Consider the following 27,229-nt stretch of genomic DNA (forward strand, 5'->3'; position numbering starts at 1 on the left):
CAGTGAATGATGTACATGCAACTGCATGTCTCAAGTGACATCTGGGCATTCAAATTTAAAAAAAAAGACGTAAACAAAGCAAAATAAGCTTGATCCATATAATCAGAATTATATTTTCGTAAAGAAGCAAAAGCAATCCCCTTCCCAACAAACTCTGAAATAAAGTACCTTTTGCAGGTGATTTTATTACTGCCTTTTTTTTTTTTTTTAATCTTGTTTTAGTCATGGTTTTCTACCAAGTGAGAATTTCTCAAGTGAGAATTATGTGAGAACTTCTGGCTCCGTATTAATGGATATAAGTTTTTAATCAGTACAAGGAACTATGGAACTGTGATGGCTTGGCTTGGTAGTACTTCCATAATATGCCTGTGTAAACAAAATACTTCAGCAGTGACGGTTCCTAAACCACATGGAAAGTTGAATGAAGAAGTACTTATCAAATTCTTTTTCTGTGTTTGCAGGTCACTTGTCACCTCTATAACTTCTTCACCACAAGTTCCTGTGTTTACAGCCTATACACTAGTGCTGACCTTGTCAAAGGCACTTCAAAGCTTAATTTAGAAGAAAAGTTGTTAACTTTAAGTCCTGCATAGAATTCAATGCTCTTGAACAATTTCATTGCAGGACGTTGGACAATACCTACTATTCTAATATCTGCATTTTAAAAGTGAAAAGTTCTGGAGGATTTACTTTCTTCTGAGGTATTTCTAATCATTGTAGTTTGTGAGCAACTGCACAACTTGGCAACAGCAGGCCTCTGTAGCCAGCTAATGAAAGTGTAATAAAAGTTGAAGCTCTTCATACATTCAAGGTCACATAAGGAATATTATGTGACCTTGAATATTATGCATGCTTTTGCTGAAATGAACTTGCTTCATTTCACTTGAAAAACCACCGAAAGAACCAGATGTCAGCAAGATAAGTCATCTTGGCTTTCCAGAAAGAAACACAATCTGGATCTTGACAGCATCTTCAAACCTAGAGTTGAAGTTAATTTTGATACAGAGGATTTTTTTAAATGTAATAGCATCTGAATTTAAATGATAGGGGAGAGAAAAGCATGTAAATTTAATGACATCTTTGGCCTGCTGCTGATTATAGACTTTTATGAAGTTCATAGTTATCTACTGGTTTTGGAACTGAGTAAGGTTGCTTTACTTTGAATTTCTGCTTGTACAATGTCCGTTCCTGTTTGTTGTGATACAGTTTGATTGAAACACTAGGAAACTATTCTCTGAAGTAACAGTACATGTGGTCATGGGAGTTTGACTGAACAGTATTGAGTATGCTCCTTAGAGCAACTCCTTTTTCTAGAAAGTGCTTACAATGCCACTTATAATTTGCAAAAAGTGTTCAGGATGTTTTTTTTCCTACTGAGTGTGTTTTTGTTAGGTAGATCTTACAGTGAAGAGTTGGTAGAAGTGCATGAATGCAAGCAGATTTCTCCCCTCCTGAAGGAGTTGGTTTTTTCTCAGCAACTGTGTTTAGCAATTTACTAGTATGATTTCCCAGTGAAAATCATAGTTAGTTTGGTCGGGTAATGAAGAAATTTCTGATTTATGCTGGTGCAAAAAAATAAAGTAATTGTTTGTGATTTCAGCTAGAAATGTTGAATGGCTGTTTTGGCTTTGCTGCATGACCTGGATCTTTCATAGATGTCACAGGGGAAGATAATGAAATTGATAGCTTTACAACTGCATCACAGTGTTGCTTTTCAGAGGATTTTTCCTCGTAGACTTATCAACATTAGAGTGTGTATGTGTGGACAAGGAGAATGGCCTTACCGTACATCTCCTCAGCACACTTTTTATTCTCAAGGCCTTGTTAGCAACAACATTTGCAATGTGAATATACAACCATAAAAACTGCAGCAGAATATCCAAGGACACTGTTTTTCACAGAAGTGACCTTCAGCATACCAGTATTTGAAGAAGTTTGGACTCCTTCCTTCTTCTCTTTGATTTTTTTTTTTATCCTCCCATATTCTGGTTTCAGTAGACTAATAATGAAATACTCTGTTTTGCAGACAAGAAGCCCAAAGCTGTCCCAGAGCCCACAGCCCAATTTGGGTGACCAGACAGAACATCTCTCTGAAGCATCTGCGGATTCCTTAGAGGCCATGTCCGAGGGTGACTCTCCAACCCCCTTCTCGCGGGGCAGCCGTACACGGGCAAGTCTTCCAGTTGTGCGGTCAGCAAACCAAACAAAGGAAAGATCTCTCGGTAAGAGCCTACTTCAGCCCTGCTTTGCTTTACTCCTAGCCTATGTTTTCCGTTTGTGAATTTAAAACAGTTTTTAAATAGTTTGGGGTTAAAAAAAGTAAAGAACTTTGGTAGCACGGTACTTTTTATGTCAGGTTGTTCTTTGGAAATTAACTGAGTATGGGGTTCCAAGTAACGTGGGGAAATGGTGAAATTATTTTTGTAAGATCTGAAAGTGTGCTGGGAGCATAGTAGATATTCAAGGAGAAAGATGCAGACTCTGACACAAAGCGCTGACTAATGGTTAAAACCCAGTGTTGCAAATATTTTTTGCCAAGCCTGCACAGTATTAGGCAGTAAAATTAGTACAAGATTGCACCCTTGTTTTCAGAGAGGAGACACAGGCTTTTTCATTCTATCCTTTCTTCAAAGCCAGACTTAGTTGCAAGAAACCTAGAGATACCATTGTCTTAATAATCCATCTTAGTGAAAACATTTGGTATTTGCGTGGTGGTTGCTCCCCAGGCAGAGGATTTGAATGAATATGCAGATGGAGATGCCATTTACTTTGGGGCAGTGCCCTTCTGTCTGCACGGTGACACGGATGATGTGTTGGCGCAGGTGGACAGCTCTGCTTCCCATGTTCTTCCCATATCTCAGGGTTGGAGTAAGCCCAGCTGTGAACCAGAGCTCCTTTTATGATGGTGGATTTTGTCCTGGAGGCTCTGTGCTCAGCTGACAGATGGTAGGAGTAAAGGCTGTTCTTTTGAGGGAAGACACCAGAGGGCAGTTAAAGTGTTGTGAGAAAGCACGTAACTCATGTGTGGATTGCTGAGGAAGGCAGGTTTTGCTCATAGGTAATAAACTGAAATGCTGCTTTCCTGTAGGCTCATCTCCCAATATAGAGAGTGACATAAATTGAAGACTGGACTGTAAATCATACCATGCTTGTAAGCTTGTCATGGTAGTTTACTTGTTCCTCAATAATCTAAGACAGTTTCTGTCAAGAGTATTATGATATCTGACAAACACAACAAATGTGAAGACAACAGGGCTGGAAGGGGTTCCTGCTGCCTCCAGAGCTGTCAAGCACAGAGCAGTGGGGCTGAGAACAAGGTGCTGATCCCTGTCCATGTCAGTTTGTGGACTGGCACTGCTGCCCTCCCAAAGCCTGCTGGGCCACCCCTATGCCAGGCTCTTTGGGGAGAAATTTGGAAGACTTCAACCTTAACAAGACTTTTTGGGTTAGAGGTGTTTTTCAGAGCAAGTGTGTAGCACATGTATGTTTGCTATTCATGAAGAGGATTCATCTCTGCCTAATATCCACTACTGACTAGGGCATTCTCAGAATGTCTTGCTCCACCTGGAGATTTTCTGGAAAACTTGTATTTGGTTCAGAGTCATGTTAAGTAGATTGAGCCTTTGCAGGTCCCTGTGCAACTCGTAGTCCAGCCCCACTGTGTAGATTTTAGCTGGTGTTCAGTGGTTACCCCAGATCCCATAAGGTATCTCAGCTCTGAACTTCTGTTTCAGTATGAGCTGAGAATTGATAAACAGCTTTTGGGAATTCTTTGGTTGGCATCAAAGGGGGTAGCCTGACAGGCACCAATGCTTTGTGCAGTGTTTTCTCCCCCCAAAGCTGAGCTAGAAATAACTTTCTCGTAATTGGTGTGTGCACATGAAGAGAATACAACAGTCCTGTTTCTGGAAAAAACTGAAGTGCTGTGAATAAACCTTGTAGCAGAAACATAGGAAGACCTCACTGATTAGACCAAGAGTCTGCCTGATCCCATGTTTTGTCTCCAAGAGGGACCATAGGTGGTAGTTTCAGTGGGAGTAAGAACAGAGTAAGCATATCATAGAATCATAGAACTGTTTGAGTTGAAAGGGACCTTAAAGAGCATCTATCTCCAACCCTTAAAAGGGACAATAAAAGGGACACCTTTTATTAAACCTGGCTGTCAGAGGCCTAAACACTTTCAGGGCTGGGGCATCCACAACCTCTCTGGGCTGTCCGTTCCAGTGCCTCACCACCCTCACAGTCAAAAACTTCCTCCTGATATCTAATCTAAACCTACTCACTTTTAGTTTGAATCCACTCCCCCATTTGCTGTCACTACATACTCTTGTATAAAGTCCCTCTCCATCTTTCTTGTAGGCTCCCTTCAGGTACTGAAAGGCAACAATTAGGTCACCCTGAAACCTTCTCTCTTCCAGGCTGAACAAATCCAGTTCTCTTGGCCTTTCCTTGTACAAAAGGTGCTCCATCCCTCTAGTCATCTTGGTGGCCTCTGGGCTTAATCCAACAGGTCCATGACTTTCTTGTGTTGATGATTCCAGCACTCCAGTTGGGGGTCTCACCAGAATGGAGTAGAGGAGTAGAATCACCTCCCTCAACCAGCTGGACACACTTCTTTTGATGCAGCCCAGGATACAATTGGTTTTCTGGGCTGTGAGCACACATTGCTGGCTCATGTCCAGTCTCTCACCCAGCAGCACCCACAAGTCCTTCTTCACAGGGCTGCTCTCGGTCTCTTCATCCCCCAACCTCTATTGATATAGGGGGTTGCCCTGACCCAGGGCACCTTGTACTTGGTCTTGCTAAACCTCGTGAGATTCTCATGGGTGCCCTTCTTGAGCTTGTCCAGGTACCTCTGGATGGCATTCCAGCCTTCAGGCGCGTCAGCTGCTTGGTGTTATCTGTAAATTTGCTGGTGTACTCAATCCCTTGATTTGTGTCATTAGTGAAGATAACACTGGTCCCAATAACAACCCCAAGGGACACCACTTGTCACTGATGTCCATTAGGACTCTGAGACATTGACCACTATCCTCTGCATGTGACTGTCCAACCACTCTTATCCATCTAACAATCCACTCATCAAATCCATCTCTCTCCAATTTAGGCAGGAGAATGTTGTGGGGGATTGTGTCACAGGCTCTACAGAAGAAGTCCAGATAAATGACATGTGTCACCCTTGCCTTGTCCACTGATATAGTCACTGCTTTGTCTGGGTTGGTCAGACAGGACTTGCCCTTGGTGAAGCAGTGCTTGCTGTCCTGAATCACCTGCCTGTCCTCCACGAGCCACACACATACATGTGTATGTATGACCCTTCCCCCGGTGTTCTTGGCCTGAAGGTATCTTCACTTTTGGGATTTCTTGGTTATGGTTTCTACCTGTGTAATAACCATGAAGACATGTCTCCTCCAGGTATTTGTTCAGTCTGCCTTTGATTCCATGTAAATTTTTCACATCTGCAAGAGTGCATCTGTGACTTTGGCAGCAAATTTCTGTTGGTTTATTGCCCAACCAATGCTTTCCTCTTGCTTTGTTTTGTATTTGTTTATTGGCTCTACATTATGCCCCCTTGTCCTTGTATTGGAAAATACAGCAAAGATCAGATCGCTATCTGCTTCCCCCAGGCTATATCTGATTTCCTTGGCCTGTTATTTCCCTCAGGTCATCTCTTCTCCAGGCTGAGAATTGCTGCTGAAACCACTTGTTCCTCATCCAGAAACCATTTGATTATTGTTGTTACCCTTCTTTGCACTTTTTACTGTTCTATAATATCTCTCCTGAGATGAGAGGAGACTATAAGTTCACTTTAAGTAGTTCACTCTTAAACCCTATTTTTAGCATCTGTTGCATGTACTGAAATGTGTTGCCCAGGTCATAGTGGAGAACAGTCACATGAAGATGCACTATTTTATTTAATGGCCAGGATTTCAGACCCTGCAAGGCACCTGTCTCTCATGTACTAGAGACATGGCCCTGGTTGATCCCATCATGAACAGGCAAAATGCAGGAGAAAGAAAAAAACCCAAGAACATCAGGGAAGCAAAGCAATATGAAGCATTTCAGCTGAGAGGTTTTTAGATTTGAAATGAACAAAATAAGCCTTTTCTCCGTGTATTGCAGGAGGGGTCACAGATATGTGTATGGCTTAAGGGATCATCATACTAGCCAGTTAGGAGGTAATATATTGTCATCACCCCACAATCTGTCTTTTTCAAGTTGTTCCAGGAATTAATTATTAGCAAATAGTTTGTTTTAAAGATGGTCTAAAATTTATTCCAAAATAGTTCAGTTTTATATTGTTATTATTCAATACATTTCCTTTATAATAATTTCCTTTTCAGTCTTTTCTGCTGGTGTGTTCTGACAACACCATGAGCAATGTTCTGAAATTTACTTTTGAGACACTTTGCACTCTGTGGTCCTGTTAGGATTAGTTTTACTTCCAGCTGTAACAAGGGGAATGTTTATTTTTAAAAAACAGGAAACTCTTTATAACTTCAATTTTAAAAGTGTCATGAAAATATTTCTATTCACATGATTTTAAATAAGCTGTGTATAATCACCTCCCTTTCCATATCTAAGAATTTTTTAATTTAATATAATTTAAATACAAATTATGTTTTGATCCTCAGCCAACATAATTTCAGTGCAGAAAGTAACCAACTTTTGTGAATTTTTATTAATTTTACATTGTATAATATCTCAATGCCATTTTAAAAAAACTATTTTCTTTTTGAAATTCTAATTGTCTTGTGGGTTCCTATTTTACTAGGTACACGAGTCACTTTGTTTTTAATTGGTGGTCTGAATTAACATGGAGCCTGAGAAGGTATAGCAGTAGTGCATTTTGGCTACCCCACCCACCGTCATGGGTTTGTCAGTCAGGACTAATCTAATAGGACATGGTATTCATGTGGAATTGACCCAGAAAACAGTATTCCAATTGTAGGCCCATTTAAAATTTCAGCCAGAGCTTTTGAAATTAAGGTCTTTTCTTGGCTAAGAGGTCCATCAGAAGTCAGCACTTGTCTCATCATTCTGCAGCCTGTAGACAAAGCGAGATACTAAAATAAATTAATTCACTGTGCAAGAGAAAATTAAGTGTATTTTAAAATATCTATTTGAAAGCTGGGAATTTTTCCAGTGTGATAACTGTGGGAAAGAAATTATCTAGCAAAACTGTCAGAGCGAGAATCAGCTGAAACCTGGAAAGTGCTCAAAAGCTTTCAGCAAACTTCACTTGTAATTTGCCTGGAGGAAGCAGAACCTGACAAGCATCCAGTGAGTTTGTGCCAGCAGGCAGCCTGTGCTCGTGCTGCAGCTCCCTGCCATCCCTGCTCTGGCACCTCCACAACACAATGAAGGCTGACAAATATGCTCACTTGTCGTCTCTCATGTGGCACATCTGTCCAAAGAATGGGCAGGCACTGGCATCCTGTGACAGAGCTTCCAGGGCAGTTGATGTAATGGGTCAGAGCCCTGAAGGGCAGGGTGTGATCACAACCTCCCATTGCAACAGATCGTGCTCCTACAGGATCGGGCTGTACGTGCAGGGTTGGATTAAGGAGAAATATTGTACAGGGCGGGATTTCCATAAATACACGAGGATTTGTGTTTGAGAAGTGACTGAGGAGGATGAAGCTTTATGACTCAAGGGTTGCAATCATCTTCTCTGGATACCCCAGCCAGGGTGCCCAACCACTCCAGTCCAGATGAATAAGGAGTAGATGATGACTAGGCTCCGTGCTGGGAAACACATCCCTGAAGTTAGGTGGAATGGAAAGGCCTCTTTAAAAATGTCTGAGCCTGCCAACATTTGCATTTTATTTGCCTTTGGAGGGATTACTGACAGGAATAAAATTATACAAATACTTAAGGATTGGCATGGGGAGGGTCTTAAGCAATCATGAAGTATTCAGATTATTATTTATTAGCCCTTAAACCCCAGTTTGGGCAGGCACAGATATTAGTGTCTGATTAATTACTTTGCTGCCACCTTCTATGGAAATGCCATTACTGATTATAAGAGTTAACGCTTGGATCTTTTGTGGTATTTCTTGCAGGTATTTCTCAAAGCCTGTTAAAAAACAAAGTAATGGCCGTAGTGACAATTTCACACATAGCAAAACCTTTGCAGAGAGAGGGATCATTTCTTCTCTGCTGGTGGTAGACATGACTCTTTCATGTGTATGCAATATACTGTGACACTTACACAAAGACATAAATGCTAAAGGTAGACATATATTATATTGTAGCTAATTAATTGTTATTAATTAATTGTTATAAATTACTATTTATGAGCTAGAAATTAAAATAGGCATGTTAAATCTGACAGAAGATGTGTGAATGGTCATAAACCTTATATGAAAAGGCTGTGATTTGCTAGCAGTGTGCTACTCTTTCCAATTCCTTGGGGCATGATTTAAGCCTAATGAAGTCAGCAAGAGCTTCAGTTTAGTTCATGGGAGAGGAACTCCCTGGGAACTGCGTTTCAAGTCAAGGCTGAGTATAGCTTTAATGTATTTAGTCATCTTAAAGAATTTTTCCCTATCTTGTCTTTTACAATGTATGCAAAGCAGCCAACATGCAAAAACATCATGTAAATATTTGCTGTCATGGTCAGATAGCTTAACAGGGACTGACAGGTCTATAGAAAAAACATCCTGAAATAACTAGTTCCAGTTAATGAATTGAAATGCAGACCCTAGGAAATTACAGTATTCTAATGTAGCACAAATTTTCCTTCCAACTTTTCTAGATTTTATCTTCTTTCAAATTTCTTCAAATTATAGCTAAAGATTTTGGACTTGGAAAGATAAAAACATACATGTCTTACCTGAAATATTTTGTATCAAAAGAGCAAAGGAAAGTGAACAATGATATCAACATATCAGGGGTTTTTTGCCTAATTTTTTTGCCCCTACATGATTTGTGAAAGGCAGCTATATGGAAGACTGAAATATGGGCCTTCCCAGGCTGGCACTTGTGCATGCAATTATTGTTTACTTAACAGATTCTTCTTCCTATAATAAAATGTCTTGTGTGTACTTGAAAAAAATACTTCCAAGAAGCAAGATCTTATTTAGTATGTACTGTCTCAACAGAAGCACATTCTGTCTGCCACCAAAAAGCTGATATGCTGTATGTTTTAGATGGTGCATCACAGTGGAGCTGAATTTTACTCCATTGCAACAGGCTATATCAGCATAAATTTAATGGGTTCATTGCAATGATACTGGAGTAGAAGTTGTGCAGTGGGCTAAATATAATCATGAACTATGCAAGTATGTCTGTCACTGATATATCTGTTAAATGTTTTTTGAATGCAGTCTTTATTTGCACTGCAGTACTAAAGGATCCTGACTAAAATGGTGCCTCACCGTGTTGGGTAATACACATAGTGACAGAATACTCCTGTTGCAGGACCTTGCAACATGAATGAACCAGAATGAAAAGTGGTGAAGATAATAGGAGAGGTAGTTAATGTACAATCTGATAAATTGAATAAAGCAGTGTGGAGGTGGCAGCGACTCTCCTCTTTACCCCAAATCATGTTCTCACAGAAGGTGCAATATCTTCATCCAGCTCTACCATCACTTTTTGTTCTGATTTAGCAGCAGCAATTTGAGCTTTCAGCATTTGGTGTCTGCTGGAAGAGGGCTTTGGCAGATGGAATAGCTTGTATGGTCCAAATTAGCCTTCAGAGGAAAGGTAGAAGGCCAGATGGAGCTGTCCCTTCACTTGTATCTAGCACAGGAGCTATCCCTTGGACACATCTGATCTAATTTTTGTTTTATGTAAAATTTGTAAGTCTACCTCTAATATGGTAAGTCACACATACACCAGATCCTTCCATTTGCACATAGGCATGCAAAGAAAAAAAGTGTATTGCAGTTCCATGCACTGTAAGAAGTGTAAGACTTCGGCTAAACAGAAAAGCATAGGCTGTCCCTCAGTACAGTCAGTGTATATGGGATTTGCTACCAGGGCTGACAGCAAGCCCCTGAATGAGGACAGCTCTTCAATTTAATCATTGCTCCCAATACTGTTTATGTATTTAGGTAGGGATTCTAATGCATGGTTACTGCACTGAGCTTGAGTTCGGGTTTCTGTTCCCAAAGGGAAATAGTGTCATCTCTGTGGTATCATATAAGACCGTCTCTTGGTTTTGTTTTCATTCTATCTCTGTCTTCTGCCTTTCTGGCTATAGAGTAGCACAATTCAAACAGGATAAGAGGATAATCACTGCATCAGAGGCTTGTTGATAGCCTGCTGATTAGGGTACTCTCGTTGGACTAGAGAGGCAATAGTCTGAGCAACTCTTGAGATAGGAGCCCTTCTGAATAATTTTTTAGCTACTCAACTGCTGCATAAGAGAGAGACACTTGGTACCGTTGCTTTGCCCAATTACCTTCTGTGCTGAATAGACCATTTGTGGGTATGAGGGCAGAGCAGTGGATGTTGTTTATCTTGACTTTAACAAGGCCTTTCACATGTCTCTCACAGCCTTCTTGTAGCCACATTAGGGAGGCAGGGGGAGCTTTCAGTGTGTGTAAGGTTTAATGCTTTAAAGTCTTCCTGGCAGCTGGATTTCAGTTGTCTGGCTAAGGGCATCCCTCTGGGGCCAGTACTTGTTAACATTGGCAACCTGTTTGCTGGGATGGAATGAACCATCAGGAGGGCCAAGTCTGACACTAAGTTTGGGAGAGCATTTTGTGTACTGGATGGTCATACTGGGACCCAGTGAGCCAGAGTAATGGGCTAGCAGGAATTTTATGAAGCTCCACAGAGGCAAATGCAGTCTTTCATCAGGGACAGAATAACCCTGTGCAACAACACAGGCAGGGACAGGCTGGTTTGGTAGCACCTTTGCAGAATCGACTTGGGGTCTGACAACAAGGTGACTCTGTGTTAGCAGCATGTCCTTGCAGCAGTGAAAACTGCATAGCTGGTTACAAGAAAAATTTAGCCAGAAAGCAGGTCAAGTGAAGTGGTTATTGAACCTTCTTCTCAACATTTATGAGGTTACACTGTGTCCTGTTTTGGTTCCCTGACACAAACTGGATGACAAACTGGAGTAAGTCTAGCAGATGGCCTCTTGGCATTCTTCTCCTCAACTGCACAAACTAAGGGCACAGGTCCAAGATCCTGTCTAATGTAACCCGTGATGACTTCACACAAAGTCAAGCTGCTTGTTAGAGCCGACAGAGGTGAATTTCTGGTGTGGTGCTGTAACCAGATGTGCTCTTACGTGCTGATGGCTTAACCCCTAAATTTGCTACTGACAGGATTGAACCTTTTAGAAATGAAATAACTTTAGAAGTATTGAAGTGAATTCCTATCTAAAATACATAAAATTTGGTAAATTGAGCAAAACTACAAAGGCATGTGTGGACTATGTGACTTTATTGCTTCACAGTTACAGAGTATTAAAATGGTTACATTCTGCCCTTGAACTCATCACCTCTACCTGTTCTAGTATTAAAAAACAGGGTTTATAAAAGTACTCATCACCAAAATTATGTATGTTTGATACAACTGATTCATATAGAAAGGAAATACAATTTGATAGAATCTCCCTTTCTTCGTGTTTATTCAAGAGAAAGAACATGTATTCCGAGAAAGTTAATTGATGTTTTCTTGTCTTTTTTTGCTTTTGCCCCTTTAAAAGTTACTAACAAGAATGACCCATGTAAAATACTTTCTTACAGTGTCCTTACATGCTTAGCATATCTGCACAGTCTTTGGCAGACACATCCTTGGAAATTGTACTAGTCAGCTTGGCACCTTTGGCTGGGAGCCAGCCACGGCACTGGCTCCTTCAGAGGTTGGGCTCAGCCTCTGGTGGACAAAAGCAGAGCCTGTGTGGGCATGTCCTGTACCTGTCCATGTGTAGTTCTTTGGTTTTGCTGTGCTAAATTGGTGAAGGTGAACTGGAGTAAATGCAGAATAGCAGAGCCTTTGGGCCCTCTGAAAAACAGCTCTGGTACACAGGAAATTTCTAGTTCATCTCACTGAGTTCAGTTGGGGGTTTTTTTATATTTTTTCATTAAGTATTGTAGGGGTTTCATGTTCTTCCAAGTTTACTGGCATTATTTTGTCAGTTAGGGGTATGAAAAAGTCATCTCGATGGTCAGTTGGACTATTCTGTGGAGTAGGGTGTAATTATTGTCCAAAAAGTCATCCTACCAGAATACTGATTTCCATCTGGGGAACTAGGTTAAACCGAAATGTTCCCTCAGTCTCTCTAGATGGTAGAAGTGACTGTCTACATTTGATGGATTTGCTGACATGAGTATATGGACAAAGTTGCCTTTTGGCCATAGACTATTTCATAGGTTTTATCAGGAATCAGATGGGGAAAATACCAGTTTTTCTTTAGATGAGAAATGTCCATTTTCATTTTGGTTTTTATTTATTCTTAGCTAGCTAAATGTATCCATTTGTAGAAAAGTGCTAGTATTTGAGTGACGGTTAAAAATCTTTATTTCTCATAACACTTCAGTAGGCATTTTATGTGACTACTGAGTTTTCCATCTGTCTTTTTCACTTGGTAACAAATTATTGCAAGTCACTCTAAATAGCAGAGAAGAGGGAAACTGCAGAAAGGAGTAATAGTGGAATAAACTAATCGGTTCCTGTTCTTATTGAACTTGTTATCAGACAACTTAATATCTTGAGCAAATCTCTTCAGACTATTCTGGAAGAAAAATAAATAAAATAATTAATTGATTTTATTTCATTAGAATATTTACTTTTTGGTTGTCTTAGTACCTGGAGAGAGCTAAGCATGTTTATAGACATTTTCTGAATGTGGAGGACAGATTATCAGGAGGGAGTACTAATGGAAACTAGTAGGAGACCTTCGGGCTAGAAATACCACAGGGATCATGGCAGTGACCTCAGACTAGTTGAAACTGTGTGTGGTGAAATAGGAGAGTCAAGTCTTGAGGATATGGAAAGTAAAAACTGCATACTGAGGAATTTCTTCCACACTGCAAGAGTTTTTACTGTAATAAACTTGTGTCTGCATAACTTTTGCAGAATTTGATGATTTGTGTTTGCTCTGTTTATCTGATGGCTGAGGGGGAAGGGGGATGTTTATCTGATGGCTGAAGGGGAAGGATGCTACCCTTACAGTCTTATATACGACAATTTTGCCAAATAAAAATAAAATAAAAATTTGGAATATCTTGTAATTTTAGTAAAAAAAACCCCAAAATTGTAAACTGGACTTCTGAGGAAAGGCCTGGCAGTTTTTATTGTGACCCCCTGTGGATTGTCCTGAGGTGTTCCAGCAAAAATAGCTATTGTTGCTATTTTAAAGTTTATCCTTAGTTTTAAAAACTGATGCAAGTCTCAACTAATGATTTGACATAAATATGAGGAAGTAATAAGGGTGCTTTTTCTCACTTTTCATGTTAGCATTGCTGCTGACTTCAGTATGAGGGAATGTTCTGGCAAAGACAGTGATTCACTGGACTTACAGTGGAAGATCAAGCTAAACCAGCATGAAAAGACAAAGCTTGCCCATCATCTCAAAAAGTTATCGTTAACTGGTGGTTTGGTAAAGAGTGAAACTAATCTAATGACATTTTACCCCTGTTTTAGTTATACCCTGCTTTGCATCTTGAACTTAAAGAAATTCCAGAGCTCCCAATGCATCCAGGTTTTGGTTGCTATAGTCCAACCAGCTTTACTCATTGGTTGAATTTTTCAAATTGTACATAAAATTTCCAAAGGATACACTGAGTGACTGTGTTGGAAGAGAGTAGTAGTAGTTTCTGGTTCTGTGGGAAGGTTTCAATATTCCAGTGCCCAAGCATCAACATTAGCCAAATACAGATATTATCATCAGTTAATACTTCTCTTCAGATGGGAGCCCATGGATTAAGGTGTTGCCAGATGTCAATAAGATATTTCAGTGCAGAAATTTGCAAGACATCTTGCCTACACAGAGGGTGTCCTGTAGCTTCACGGAAAAGAAACTCGTGAACTCAAATTTAAGCTTTAACTGTATTTTATTTTGTAACAGTGAGGAGTTTAACTCATTTAACTCATCTGCTTCAGTTTTCTCTTCTTCATTATAAGATAATTCTGAAAGGATTATGTAAGTACCAGTATTTTTCAATTTAAAATTCATCATGTAAGTGAACTAAATGATATTTGTAAAGGTCACAGAAGAGGATGCAATCTTGTTTGTTTACTTATTCTTGATTTATCAGGTATTTAACTTTTCTTTCTATTGTGTGCTTTGTGTTTTTCCTCTCTTAAATAACAAATTTCTAAAGATAACTCTTGTTCTTTAAACAAAAGCAAGTTGTGATTAAAGCTCTTCTAAGCATCTAAGATGCCCTGCACCAAGATCATTTTTAGCAATATAACCATGACAACATGGTGCTTAGTCAGCCTTTGGTCATCACCATGTATGCAGTGGAGGTGCTGAGAGATGTGAGCTGGGTGGTGTCCTGCCACCTGCATAACATTGGCTTTTGCCGTGAGGAGCAAACCTTTACCAGTTGTAACTAAGGAGTTATGGTCTTATTGGTATGGATACTGTGCCGACCCATTTTGGTTACGCAGGTCCATGCTCCAAAGCCAGCCTAGACCCTGTAAGTTCAGGCAAGGTTCACCATTACGCTGTGTGGGAATGTCCTCACTGCCCAAGTGAGTTTTGCAGCCCAGCAGCAGTATCTGAGCTGAACACGTGCTCATGGATCTGGTGCATCTGCCTGAGCTGCAGCCCCAGCATGGGCAGTGCTCAGAGCTGTGCTGGCTGGGCTAAAGGCACAGGGTGGCTGCACTGGGCACCCCTCAACCCAGCACTCGTGGGCTCAGCTCTACCCAAATCAGGTTAAGACTGCATCTTTCATTACACTGTGTTGCATTTCGTGTAGATCATCCCTGGGAGAAATGGCAAAACATTTTGCAAATCCTGTCACTGAACCTTGGTAAAGGGGCACCAGAAAGTACTGTGTTTTAAAAGAGCTCTCTATGTAGAGAAGGAAAGGGCAATCATGTGGTGTGTTCACAGGATCATCATCAGATCTGGGTTTGATCTGGGCTTGTAAACCTTTCTTTGAACACGCCCTTTCGCCTCTTGGGTGTTTAATTTCCCCTTCTATAAAACATACTTCTTTGTTGATAGGAATGTTGTGAAGCAATTTGTAAAAAAGTTTTATGTTACTAAGGCCTACTTGTAAATGTTTTCTGCTGTGGCCTGTGTTTAAGCCTGTGGTCTCTTACCTGTAGGGTGAAGAACGATCAGAAATTCCAGAGGTATTTCTGCAACTAAGTTATACCAGCATGACAAAAGCTTAACATTGCGCTTTACCTTGTAGCTGTAGGACCACAGCTGTAGCTGTAGAACTACAGGACTGGCAGTACCTTGGAGCTCCTGGAAGTGGGAGCCACAGCAATGTCTGACATGCCCTTTCAGAACAGTCGTATGGTGTCATTTCCTCATTCACACTTGTCTTCATACCTGTTTGTCCTAGAGTAGCAGGGCATTTCTTAGTCCTCTGTGTTGCATAAAACTGAGCACAACCTTCATGTTTCAGGCAAATCCATTGTAACAGAAGCATAAATGCAAGAGGTACTCCAGGGTACATGGAGACATGAACATCCCATGCGTTTAACTGTCATTCCAGCAGCTTTGCTGAAATATGTGCTAACAAAAACTGTGCCTGAGTTTTATTCTATTTCTTCTTGCTTTAATCTTCATGGGAGTGATTTTTTAGCTGCAGGTAAAACACACCTCAGAGCTCCAGCAGCTTCCATGAAGTGGAGCCTGTGGGTATTGACAGTGTTCAGAATTTCAGCCAGGCAATGTGTGGGAGAAAAATAATGTCAATGACTTAAACTAACGAATTCTGAGTCTCTTTATTTTGTCGTCCTCAAAAGGGATTTTTAGAAGTGAGCAGTTAGTTCTGTCAAATGGGAAATGCCCTAAAGCATTCCTATATCATGATATGAATCAGACAACTCAAGAGGAAAGTAGTAGGGTTTTTTAAGGGCATGTGATTTAAGGGAAAATAAAGAAAAAAAGAATACATTATGCCTTTGAAAATGTGGTTTTCCCCTACAGTGAGAATGGGCCCAAAACATTTCTCCAAGTTGTACGTTTAAACTGTCTATTTTAAGGCATAACATACATATTTGCTTTGAAAATCCAAGTCTCAAGGACAACTGTAAGTTTGTTTTGGATCAATATTTTGTAGGAGCATTGGGGCACAGGCAGAGTCAATGTTCTGAAATGATTTAGACTTGTGTATAAGGAAGATTTTTCAACTCTACCATTTATTTTATGTTAATGGTTTCAGTATCTCAATATTCAACATGTTTTTAGTGGTCTTAAATGCAAAACCAACATTTTCTGCGTTCTGCACTAACTTTAAAACTGGGCAGAAAAGAGAGTCCCACACAACCACAAAACTGATATGCAAAGTGGGTCTTTTTAGCCAAAAAATAATTGGTTTGCCACTAAATCCATGAAAGCTTAAAATACCAAAACATAGAAGGTTCCTTGTGTTCTTCATAAGAACTTAAAGCTATCATCAAGTAGCTGGATATGTTTTTGAACATCTTGGAAGACTGAAATCATTAACTTGCGTACATTTTTTTACATATATAGTTAGTTTCTGGATTCAGAAGAGTGTTTAGCTGCATAGAATATTTGAATGAGCACTAAAAAGTTTTACCTAGAAGAACATGGAGAAACAAATGATATCTCGAATTATAATAAAAAAATAGTTTAATAACTTGTTAAATATTGACATTAGAAACTAAATTCATAGGAAAGTTCCTCTCAATTTTTGAAAGAAAACTAGTTAAATTTCATTTTGAAACAGTTTTTACAGCCAAAGGAAAATGGAAGTTTGGAGTAGGATTTATAAAGGTTCTGATTGCAATCTTAATGAAAGAAGAAGTATCAGCTCTTGATAATACTAGAAAAAATAAGTTAAGAGCTCCGTTTTATAAAAGGAGCCTAATATGAAATACTGGTTAGGTAATGTTGAGTGGTCTGTTTAGTATTCAGGAAAATTAACATCTTCCTTCCCTAAATGCAAGCAGAGTTATCTACCCACTGACCATACGAACATCTGACTGTGTGTGTTCATTGCTCTAGAGCAATTATGGACAACATAAGGACAAAAATACTAAAGACTACCTTTCATTAAATTTCTTTGTATTCTGGGACTTCAGCTTTTTCCATTGCTTTTGCTCAGTGTTTGTATCTCAGCACCTTAAACTGCCCAACTTGTTGCTGATGACTTCAAGTGAGAATCACTGAGTTACCATTTAAGTTTTGTGATTTGCTGAAATTTGATGATGACTGATGGTAACCTTGTGTTCCCAACCTCCCTGTTTGTATTGGCCAAGGGAGAACAACAGTACTTTGCATTTACACTGCAATTGCTGTGGTGGATCCAGTTTGTGTAAAATACTGTGCCTAGTTTTAGCCCACCTGTGTTGATTATTGGTGGATGCAAAGGCTTGGCAGCACAGAATCTTCTCAGGATTGGAGAGAATGCAATGGAAGGCCACGAGGATGGTTCATTTGGTTGGAGCATTTTTCCTCTGACAAAAGATTGAGAAAGCTGGGACTGTTCAGCATGGAGAAGAGAAGGCTCAAGGGGAGTGATGTCATCAATGTACAAAAGTACCTGAAGGGAGTGAGTGGTCAAAGATAACACAGCCAGGCTCTTTTCATTCATGCCCGTTCAGAAGATCGGAGGCAATAGTCACCAACTGAAACAGGCTGCAGAGTCTCCCTCCTAGAAGATACTCAAAAGCTGTCTAGACGTGGTCTGTGAAAATGGTTGTAGGAGTCCCTGTTTGAGTGGGATGGGGGGTGGACCTGATGACCTCCAGAGGTGCCTTTCAACCTCAGCCATTCTGTGATCTACCACCTTTTAACATCAATGCAGAAGCTATACCTGTTCCATCTCTTACAGACAGCAAGAGAGGAAACGTATTTCCTCCTGGCACAATGCAGTCTTGTACAAAGACACCTGAGATGTCTCAGAAACAGCACACTGGGCTTTCAGTGATACATGTTCAGGCAGGACACCCAGGGTATGGATTGGATATGTATGCTCAGCTGGGCTTACCAGTTGCTGTTTCCTCTGTATTCTGTATCCTCTGTTCAGTTTGGCTGAACACTTGCTTCTGATCTACTCCCTAGTGCTGTACATCCCAGGAAATTTCATAGTTTGGTTGCAGTCCTGTGTCAGGTTTCCTGTTTCCTGCTGTACAGATCCTAGTAAGCCTTCCCACATTTGAGATGCTCATGCGAAGAGCTTTCTTTAGGAGCCAGGCCCAGCATGGTTAGAACTAATCAACACCATCAAGTCCAGTCTTATTTCTTCTGTTGACTGGGATGGCTCTTTCTCAGGGCTTCAGTCCTTGGAGGGAAGCTTTGGAGCTTGCGACAGCATGGGGCTGGTCTGCAGCAATGCTCATGAGTCACAGTCATGCAGCACTGGCCAGTGGAATACAGGCACCTGGTGGTGATACAGGAGTCAGCATAGCCCTGGCAGGGCCCACGCAGGCATTGTGGAAGGGGTACTCCGTATCCCTTCACTCAGCCCCTGGTCTGTATTATCTATGTTTCTTTCCATTATTGAACATCTCAGATCCTGTCATTCCCTGAAAATAGCTATATGACAATGGTGTTCTTTCTGTCTTGGTGAATAGGAATGTCCATATTTTGCAATTCAGCACCTAAGATTACTCATGTTTCTCCCTGAGTGCTAAGCATGACTATTTGCAGTGCTGTGAAACTGAAAGAATCCAAAATTGCTCTTGTTTTTGTGAGAGACCGCAATTTTACTCCTACTAGGAGTTTCACCTGGGGCTTTATCCTATTTAATGCCAGCAAATTGAATTGTGAATATAAAATTCCTAGTGCTAAAATGAAAGTTGGGGGGGGAGGGGGTTTTATTGATAAGTATGAAGTTAAAATGCAAAATTTATGTATAAGGAAAATTGGATACTATAAAAGGATAAATTTCTTCCTCAGCTACTTTTATAAAGAGTACCTTGTGATTTACCAACAGTTTTCAATGCAGAGTTGACTTGATGTGTTTGGGATTTTTCATTAGCCTCCTTAAGGTAAATTTCTGATTTATTTAATTGAAGAACAATAAGAGTCTTTTGAGTACTGGGGTTAGCACATTTATCAAGGCACAACCATATCATTGTTCTATGCTCTATTCCAATAGTCTGTTGAAAAGGAAAATGTCATATGTGCTTTATTTTTTAACAACTGTGAGTTGATGTTTCTCTTCTCATTTTGGGCTTGGTATGTGTTCCACATAGACTTTGAAACCAGATCACTACTATGCACTTCAGAATATGTAACTTCCTGTTACATTTGCTTGTAGGTGTATTGTATCTTCAGTATGGAGATGAAACAAAGCAGTTGCGGATGCCGAATGAAATCACAAGCACAGACACAATTCGTGCCCTTTTTGTAAGTGCCTTCCCCCAGCAGCTGACAATGAAAATGCTGGAATCGCCGAGTGTCGCCATTTACATCAAGGATGAGAGCAGAAACATATACTATGAATTGTGTGATGTGAGGTAAGTAAACACGGAATTATAGCTGCTGGTTTTGTTGGTTTGGGGTTTTTTAATGTTTTTTGGTTTGTGGTGCACTTACAGAATAAAAGGGAGTCAGGTTGATAAGTATCTTACAGAGACTGGCCTTACACATAAAGTCGTATTCAGCAGTGTCTGAGTAATATGGGAGGTCTGGTCTGACAATGCCTTGAGCTGTAGGTGCAACATCGAAATGCACAAGCCACTGATAAATGGCATACCTTGTTGAAATATTCACATAAAACATATAGGTTCACATATTTACTATGTTTATTGAATTTTAACTTAGACATAATTATTTGAAATGCAGAATACTGAATAAACATGTACAGAAAGACTGGGTTTTTTCTTTGCTGGTAGCACAAAGCCTGATCTCATGAACCTGAAATAACAAACATGAACATCACTTATTTCTTCACAACAGTTTCAGTTGTTCATCACATAACACAAACTGAGTTCAACACAGCAATTGCAGTGTAGATGCACTGTAATGTTTTCCTCCCATGACCAATACAAACAGGAGTAAGAGAAGTCCACTGCTGCCTTGTTTCTTTTGGAGGTCCTATGGCTCAGGTGTTTCTCCATATCATGTTGCAGTTGAAAGAGCAAGTTGGAGCTTTTCTAGCCTTGCCACATCCAGTTCTCCCATCCCTGTTCTTAGTCTCTGAACAACACCACACTCCATTTTCTCACCTCTTTCTTGCTCTCCTCAGGCTGTTTATCCAGTGTTTGTCCAGTGTCTTGTCATCAGCCAGCCTCTTAGATTTCAGTTTCTTTTAATCTTACTTGCTTTACAGATTCCCACACCCCTGTTTCACCACTGTAATACCTCTGTAAAGACCCATCTGATTTTTTGCATCAACATCACCATCATCAGTCATCATTTATCCAAGTTTCTTACACATCAAACAGTCTTTCACAAGATCAAATCAACTGATTGAATCAAGATAGGTGTTACTATATCTCTGTTGCCTAGTGCATTATTGCCAACTATCATCGGGCCCATCAGCTTGTTTTCTCTCACTTTTTATCCCTCCATCTTCCCTCAAGTTTCAGACTAGAAGTTTATGACTTCATCTCCTCCCTGCCCTCGAGAATGTGGTTGTTGATTATCTTAATGCCACTCCACCTTTTTTCCCTTGCTCCCATTGCAGGTATCACTCTGCCAACCTCAGGCCTGCCTCAATCTCAACATCTGCTTCCTCTGCTCCTATGCCTGTATTATAGAGTATTTCTGGAGGAAATACCACAACCCAGCTGACTTCCTCTATAACAAAATTCTCTCAGTTCTGCCACCCTTCTCATTTAGGAAACCTCAGCAATTCCAGCTTACTGGAGTCCAAAGCATACCCTACTAGCTGTGTTTTCACCACCTTTGAATAATTTCCACAACAGTTTCTCCATTTCTTACTCTTTACAAGATCTTGCCAGTGTCTCCTCTCAGAGAACAGATGAAATGCATGATCATTTTTCTCTCCTTTGCTTACTGTGTCTTCTTTCACTTCTCTTCTTTCTTCCTTGTGTTAAATACAGAGGTTTCAGTCAACTCTTTAAGCTCTTCATCTCCCTTAGAGGTTCATGTTCCTCTCTACCTTTCATTAGGTAATCATAGTCCTTCCCTTTTTCTTCCTTTTTATTTTTCTTTTTTTTTTTAATCACTGGGGACAAAGCATTATCTTTCTATAAAATCCAGTCTTTTCAGTAAAGTGATTCAGGGCTCTGCATCCAGCATAGATTTTAGATTTTTCTTCTGCAGAACATCCCTATAGTATAGCCTTTCCTTTCCCATCACATAGTGTAAAAACACTCATCTAATTAATGAATTTTTTAATAGCAACTGCTGTAATCATCTTTTCTCAGCAGTTGACACAGGTAATAGGTAATCTTGTTCGCTCTTACCCATTCAAATGAAGCAACATTCTCTTAGTTTGACAGGCATACTGTTTCACATGCATTTTTTTCACTTGTCCTCTGGCTGTATCTTCTCCATCTCATTAAATATAAACTACTTGTCTTCATTATAAGGGCTCCTCCAAGCCCACTTCAGTGCTACTTTTCATTTCTTGTTCAGTACCAAGTGCCATCTGCTTCCACTTGGTGAATAATGCGAACTTGAACTCTAGGTGTCTTTAATTTTCAAACAAATGCCTTCATGCTCTCTCTCAGGCAGCCCTTTAACGTGCTTGGAGGTGTCCCCCACAGACACCTGCAAAGCCACTGCATTGGTCTCCTTTCCACTCTCTTGTTGCATTGGCTACTCAGAGCATGCCTGTGGTCCCAGGATTTGCTTGTTGCTCCTCTGGCTGGAGAGACTATGGTCTTCTAATTTCTTTTTGTTCTCTTATCTTTCTGCAGATCCCCAGTTGTCTTTTGTGACCTCTATTCACTTTGTAAGCTGATGATGAAGTTGTATTCCTGGGGTGTTTATACAGCACACAGATCAGTGAGGCCTTTGAACATGCCAAGGGCATCTGGGAGATGCAGTAATGCAAATTATAGTAATAATAAAAGTACCGTAATATATACCTGTTATCAGTAATGTTTATCTTAGAATAGCAACATGAGGTGAAATACAATTCACATCAGAGATCAAATACCTAGTATTCTGGTGCTTTGCCTTGCAGCAATGTTTTACTTTAAAGTGTCATGTTACTACAAGAAATATTTATGGAAAATGCTTTTAAAAGAAACTCCAGTTAGTAGAGGTACCATCTCGTAGCCATCAGACAGAAAAGACAGCAGATAAAATATATTTAAATGAATAATATACCATTTCTTGAATGGAAGATGAGAGAACTTGCTTTGTATCAAAAAGAACATAGTTCCAAGTCCAAGGCAGAAAATAGTAACTGAGACTCCTAGTGCAGATCTCACAGCAAAAGGGTCACATTTGCAAGATGGAAAACAGTTTATGTTACCATAAATAATTGAAGAACTTGAACTTGCTGCAAGGTAGCTGTTTTCCTATGCAGTCTACAAGTAAACACTCATAAATACTGAACTTCTCATCAGCCCTCCAGTTCTGAAACAGAAGGCACTGATCTGTCTCTTAAGCTGTGGGGTTTCGTTAATAACTACTTGACATCTACAACAGCAGCACAAGTTCTGACTAGCTACTCATTCAAAGCAATCACTGATTGTAATATGACATCGTAAGAAAGAAATTGGACCTGCCCAAGAATCCTTTCCTTCATTTTTAAATTATAATCCCAGTGATTAAGATCAGTTCACTAGACTGGTAGCTGCACCTGGAGGAAAGGAACTCAGTCACGTGTGTAAGTAAATTCTCTAGAGTTCACTTCAGAATCTCAGCTTTGAGAGGATGTAGGTGAGCATAGATCAGAGGCTTTGCTACTGATTAAAATGTGAACCAGAAGTCAGCAGAACTCAGGGCAAGTGTCAAAGCCATAAAATTATTGGATGGTAGGTTTTGAGACAAAACAAAAAAGTACTGTTTTCTAACTCTTTCCTAAATGTAGTACTTGAAAAATGAACTAATCAATGACAAATTCTACATCCTAATTAAACAAAAGTGTTCTCTTAGGGCTTTTCATCTAAACCATTTCTGTGATAGCTTTCATCAAAACTTTTGCTAATTTATTTGTTTCTGTAATATCTATTTTTTCCCTTAAATAAACGTCTTTATTATAGATAAAGTTTAGAGGAAAAATTTATCTGCTACTGAATTTTTAGCTTTTGTGGATTTTTTTTTTCAGCTTTGTGAACAAGCTGATAATTAAAATTTCCTCAGGAATAATCACAATTAGAAAGACTGCTTTTCTTTTGATATTCTTCCTTCTTAGAATAGCAAAAATTCATGTGGGCTGAGTGCACAATAAAGCATGTAAATATTAACTAAATCCTTTTGAGTGCCGTGTAATGTTGAAGCTCTATTGTCTTCAAAGTGTTTTCATTCTATGGCAGGATCTTGAAAGAAACTTAACACTATCTAATTTTTGTGGGTGTGTAGTTGCAGTGAAAGAATGCTACTTCCCATGGGAAAGAGAATTAAAGTAAGCTTTTGTTTGTTTGTGTGTGTCTAAGTTATGGCATTTATGTTTTTCTTATAGATCAGCTGCCGACCTACTATGTTTGTCTTTTACCTGAAACTTTTGGGCACCAAAGTAAATAGAACTATTTTCATCTGTTGTCATTGCTGATTCTTTTAATTCCAGGAATATTCAAGACCGATCTTTCCTTAAAGTTTACAACAAAGATCCTGCACACGCATTTAATCACACTTCCAGAGCTGTAAATGGAGATATAAGGGTAAGTACTAGTACTGCATTTATACTCCTTTTTCTTCCAGCTTTTATGCTAAATGTTTAGATTATTAAATGTAATATGTACACAACAATTCATAAAATCGAAGATATGTGTACAACATATATACAGAGGAGGAAACTGATAATGCTTGCTGTAATGTTTCTTAACTGCTTCGTGTTTTCCAGTTATTTGCCCTGTGCATTAACTGGATGTTTGATCTTGTTTAGATGCATTAAAGCATGTGAAGCAAAATATAGCCTTTAATTATGTATTTTATGACACAGACGGTACTCAGAGTTTTTACATCTTCCAATTTTGTGTTTCCAAACCTTTTACAGTGAAGTACAGCATGGTGTTAGTACACTCCAACAAGGGATTGGTTTACAGCGGCTGAACAAATGTACCTAGCTTCAAGTCTTTTGAAGCACTTTGTAAATGACAATTTTGAATAGGAAATTCTGATAAATACCCATTGTGGTGTAAGTGGTTTTGTTTTTTTCTGAAATTTTCTACCTGAAAGAAGTACTGAATAAGGATGAGTATATTTGCATTTTCAAGTTAGTATTTTGTATCAGGAAACTATAGGGAATGCCTTTGAAACATTTGATTCCTCTCTCTCATTGCCTTTATCTTTCACTGGGCTGTTACCTCCCACCTTGATGCCAGGAAGGAAGGAGATGCCGTGTGGCTCCCCTTCCACTATGTTACCCACAGCTGGTTTTGCGGTAGAGGGTGGTGGTGGTGAGTTTACACAGCCTCATCTCCTCCCCACCCATCCTAGGTCAGTCCACAGGAAACAGTACAACCAAATGAGCTCAATGGGACCAGAATGCCACTACTGGCCTACCTGCTTTGTGGCTTTTATGTGTGTTCCAAAACTGATTCAACTGTGCAGAAAACTTCCTGTGAAGTGATTTGCTTAATTGTGCATTTTCTTCTTGGTTTTGTTATCAATTCTGAGCATGTCTGACTGCTCTATTACTAATATTTCATGTAAGTAGTTATTCTGTTTCAACAGTTTCAGGCCACATTATTTTAGAAAGATTCCAGTAGCTGATTTACAGGCACTATTCTCAACCACCTTTCATTTATGCACTTCAATTATAAAACGGTCCTTTGAATAGGTCAGAAATCTAATTACTTGATTATTCACACTGCTGCATACACAACATGAGCAAGCAAATAGATGTGCATTAAAGGGATGATGTGATACTTTTTAGTGTCTTCTGTAAGGTCCTGAAATTCTTCAGTTCTAGTTACACTTCTGTGGGAGTAAATGGATGTATTCCATACATTTCATTCATATTTGAAGGCGTGATATCATTGTGCATTGTGACATTAATACGTGTAGCAATTTCACTGGGGCTTTATAAAGTTACCTTATATTGTTCTTGTTCTGTGTACAGTGGATGCTGGAGGTATCTACTGTGGTAGAAGGTATCTGTTTGTGTGTTCTAGACTTTTTCAAATACAGTTAGCTACTGTAGTTAGCTATATATATTCAAAAGTAAAGATTGCTTCTTTGGTCGTCTTCCAGGCATTAACTGCCAAACAGAGTTGTTTTGAGCACAGGTGCTGCTTCTGTGCAAAAACTGCAATGACTTGAGTTGCTTGTTTTAAAATACTGTGTTGTACAACAGATATGCACGCCTGACATCTCCTGATTATGGCTGAGTTAGCTCCTTTTGGCCATAACCAAAAAATACTGGTGACACAGTGATGACCTTTGCAGAAGTTGTGTTTTCATGGTAGAATATTATATTTTACTCTACAGAAATGCAAAGATGCCGCTGTGAAATTCTGTGCATCCAGCAAAACAGCTATTTTCTCGTTTGGCTTTTCCTCTGTATTGACAAATTTCTGGTCTTTCTGGTTTGAGAGGTGAAGTCAGAGCCAGGATGTTCACTGGGGCTTTGTGGAGAAACGTGCAAAAAGTCTTCCCTTTGAACTGTGTGAACTTCTGCACTTCAAAGTTACGAGCATGGAAACAAGCGATTTCTTGACCTCCAGAAATAATGAGACCTCTTTGTCTAAGGATGTTTGTCTTTTGGTTGGGTTCTTGCTTATGCAGCAACACTCAGGTCCTAACTGAGGCTTTTCCTAAAGTAATAACACTCTGCAGTAACACTCTCCAGTGTTAATTCCCTGAAGTCTAAGAAGACGGACACACTGCAACTTTTCCTGTCATTGGCAGAAGTACTGTAGGATCTTCTCTCAGATCTCTAATTTGGCAAAATTTGTTGGGGCATAGTAATTTTATGGTTTCTACCCTTTGGTTAAATCTGGTTGAAATTCACCTGGAGATTCACAGATTATTAATTCATCAGAAACAACCACCAATAAACAGGTGGATTATCTATCCCTCTTTTCTTAGCAAACCATCTTAAAGGGAACGGAAATGGGGGGAGGACTAAGTGAGAAACACGTACATTTTATGTCCTGTTAATGCACAGTACCCGTAAGATTGTAGAAAACCCTTTGCTTCTAATCCCTCCTTTTGTGTTTGCATATCTTTGGTTTGGGCAGATTGATTTTTGCCAATTTCATATGATAAATGAGTGCTAAATTCACTGCAGTAGGAAGGAGGGAATGTGTGTTTTGCGTCATGTTTAACTGTTTCAAAATACCTACAGAAAGGCACCTTATTGTCTGACCAGTTAAAAAGCAGTATTTGGAATATCGTGAATTAGCCATTGTAAGTACGTTTTTCCATGGTAGCACTGTGAGCATGGTTGTATCTCTAGCCAAATGTGAGTTCAAGCTTTATTTTTTTGAGGTTTGGGAAAGTTTTGCCTTTACGGATTTTTCTACTGTTTGCCTTCTTGTCCCTTTGGAATGTTTATCCCTGGGTTTGATGATGTTCAGGCTTCTATTCATGTGATTTATAATCATTTCCATGTAACAGACCCAAAATAATCTCAGAAAATAATGTTAGCTGCCAGCTTGAACACCTGTTTTAACTACCAAACAGATGTGAGACCTGTATAGGAGCTGGCAGTAACACTTGAAGTAGTAAGTAGTATCCATATGGACAAGAAGACTTCAGAATGCTCAAGAAAAATGTGGGATCTGTAAGTTTCTTTATCAAACCATTCAGCTCTCATGTCCCTTAATTCTAATTTTCCTGGTTCTCTTTGTTTCATGCATTTTTCTTAGTGGGTTGAGTTTGAGAAAAGGGAATGCTGAGGGTCCAAGCAAGTTCTAAAGAAAAGTTTCTCTTGAAATATGTAAATGGCCATTTACATCTCAAAGAGCATGGTTTGTTTGTCAGGTCTGCCTTGTTGAATGCTTGTCCTCTTCCTTTATTTATTTTTCCTTTCCCAAAATGTACCCTGGAAATCCGCAATGACTGGGT

General features: G+C 39.6%; 1 protein-coding gene across 13 annotated transcripts in view; it reads left to right on the forward strand.

The window, feature by feature from the left end:
• The window catches only part of KIAA1217 (KIAA1217 ortholog), a 351,359-nt gene that overhangs the window by 256,236 nt on the left and 67,894 nt on the right, over positions 1-27,229 (forward strand). For all 13 annotated transcript variants that reach the window (XM_050311843.1, XM_050311801.1, XM_050311824.1 and 10 more), the window contains 3 exons: positions 2,027-2,222; positions 19,392-19,590; positions 23,784-23,877. In XM_050311843.1, the coding sequence (XP_050167800.1) occupies positions 2,027-2,222; positions 19,392-19,590; positions 23,784-23,877 (489 nt within the window). The remainder of the gene's footprint in view (positions 1-2,026; positions 2,223-19,391; positions 19,591-23,783; positions 23,878-27,229) is intronic.

This window comes from Myiozetetes cayanensis, unplaced genomic scaffold (genome assembly GCF_022539395.1).
Source record: "Myiozetetes cayanensis isolate MyiCay16 unplaced genomic scaffold, myiCay2020 scf1, whole genome shotgun sequence".
Taxonomy (NCBI): domain Eukaryota; kingdom Metazoa; phylum Chordata; class Aves; order Passeriformes; family Tyrannidae; genus Myiozetetes; species Myiozetetes cayanensis.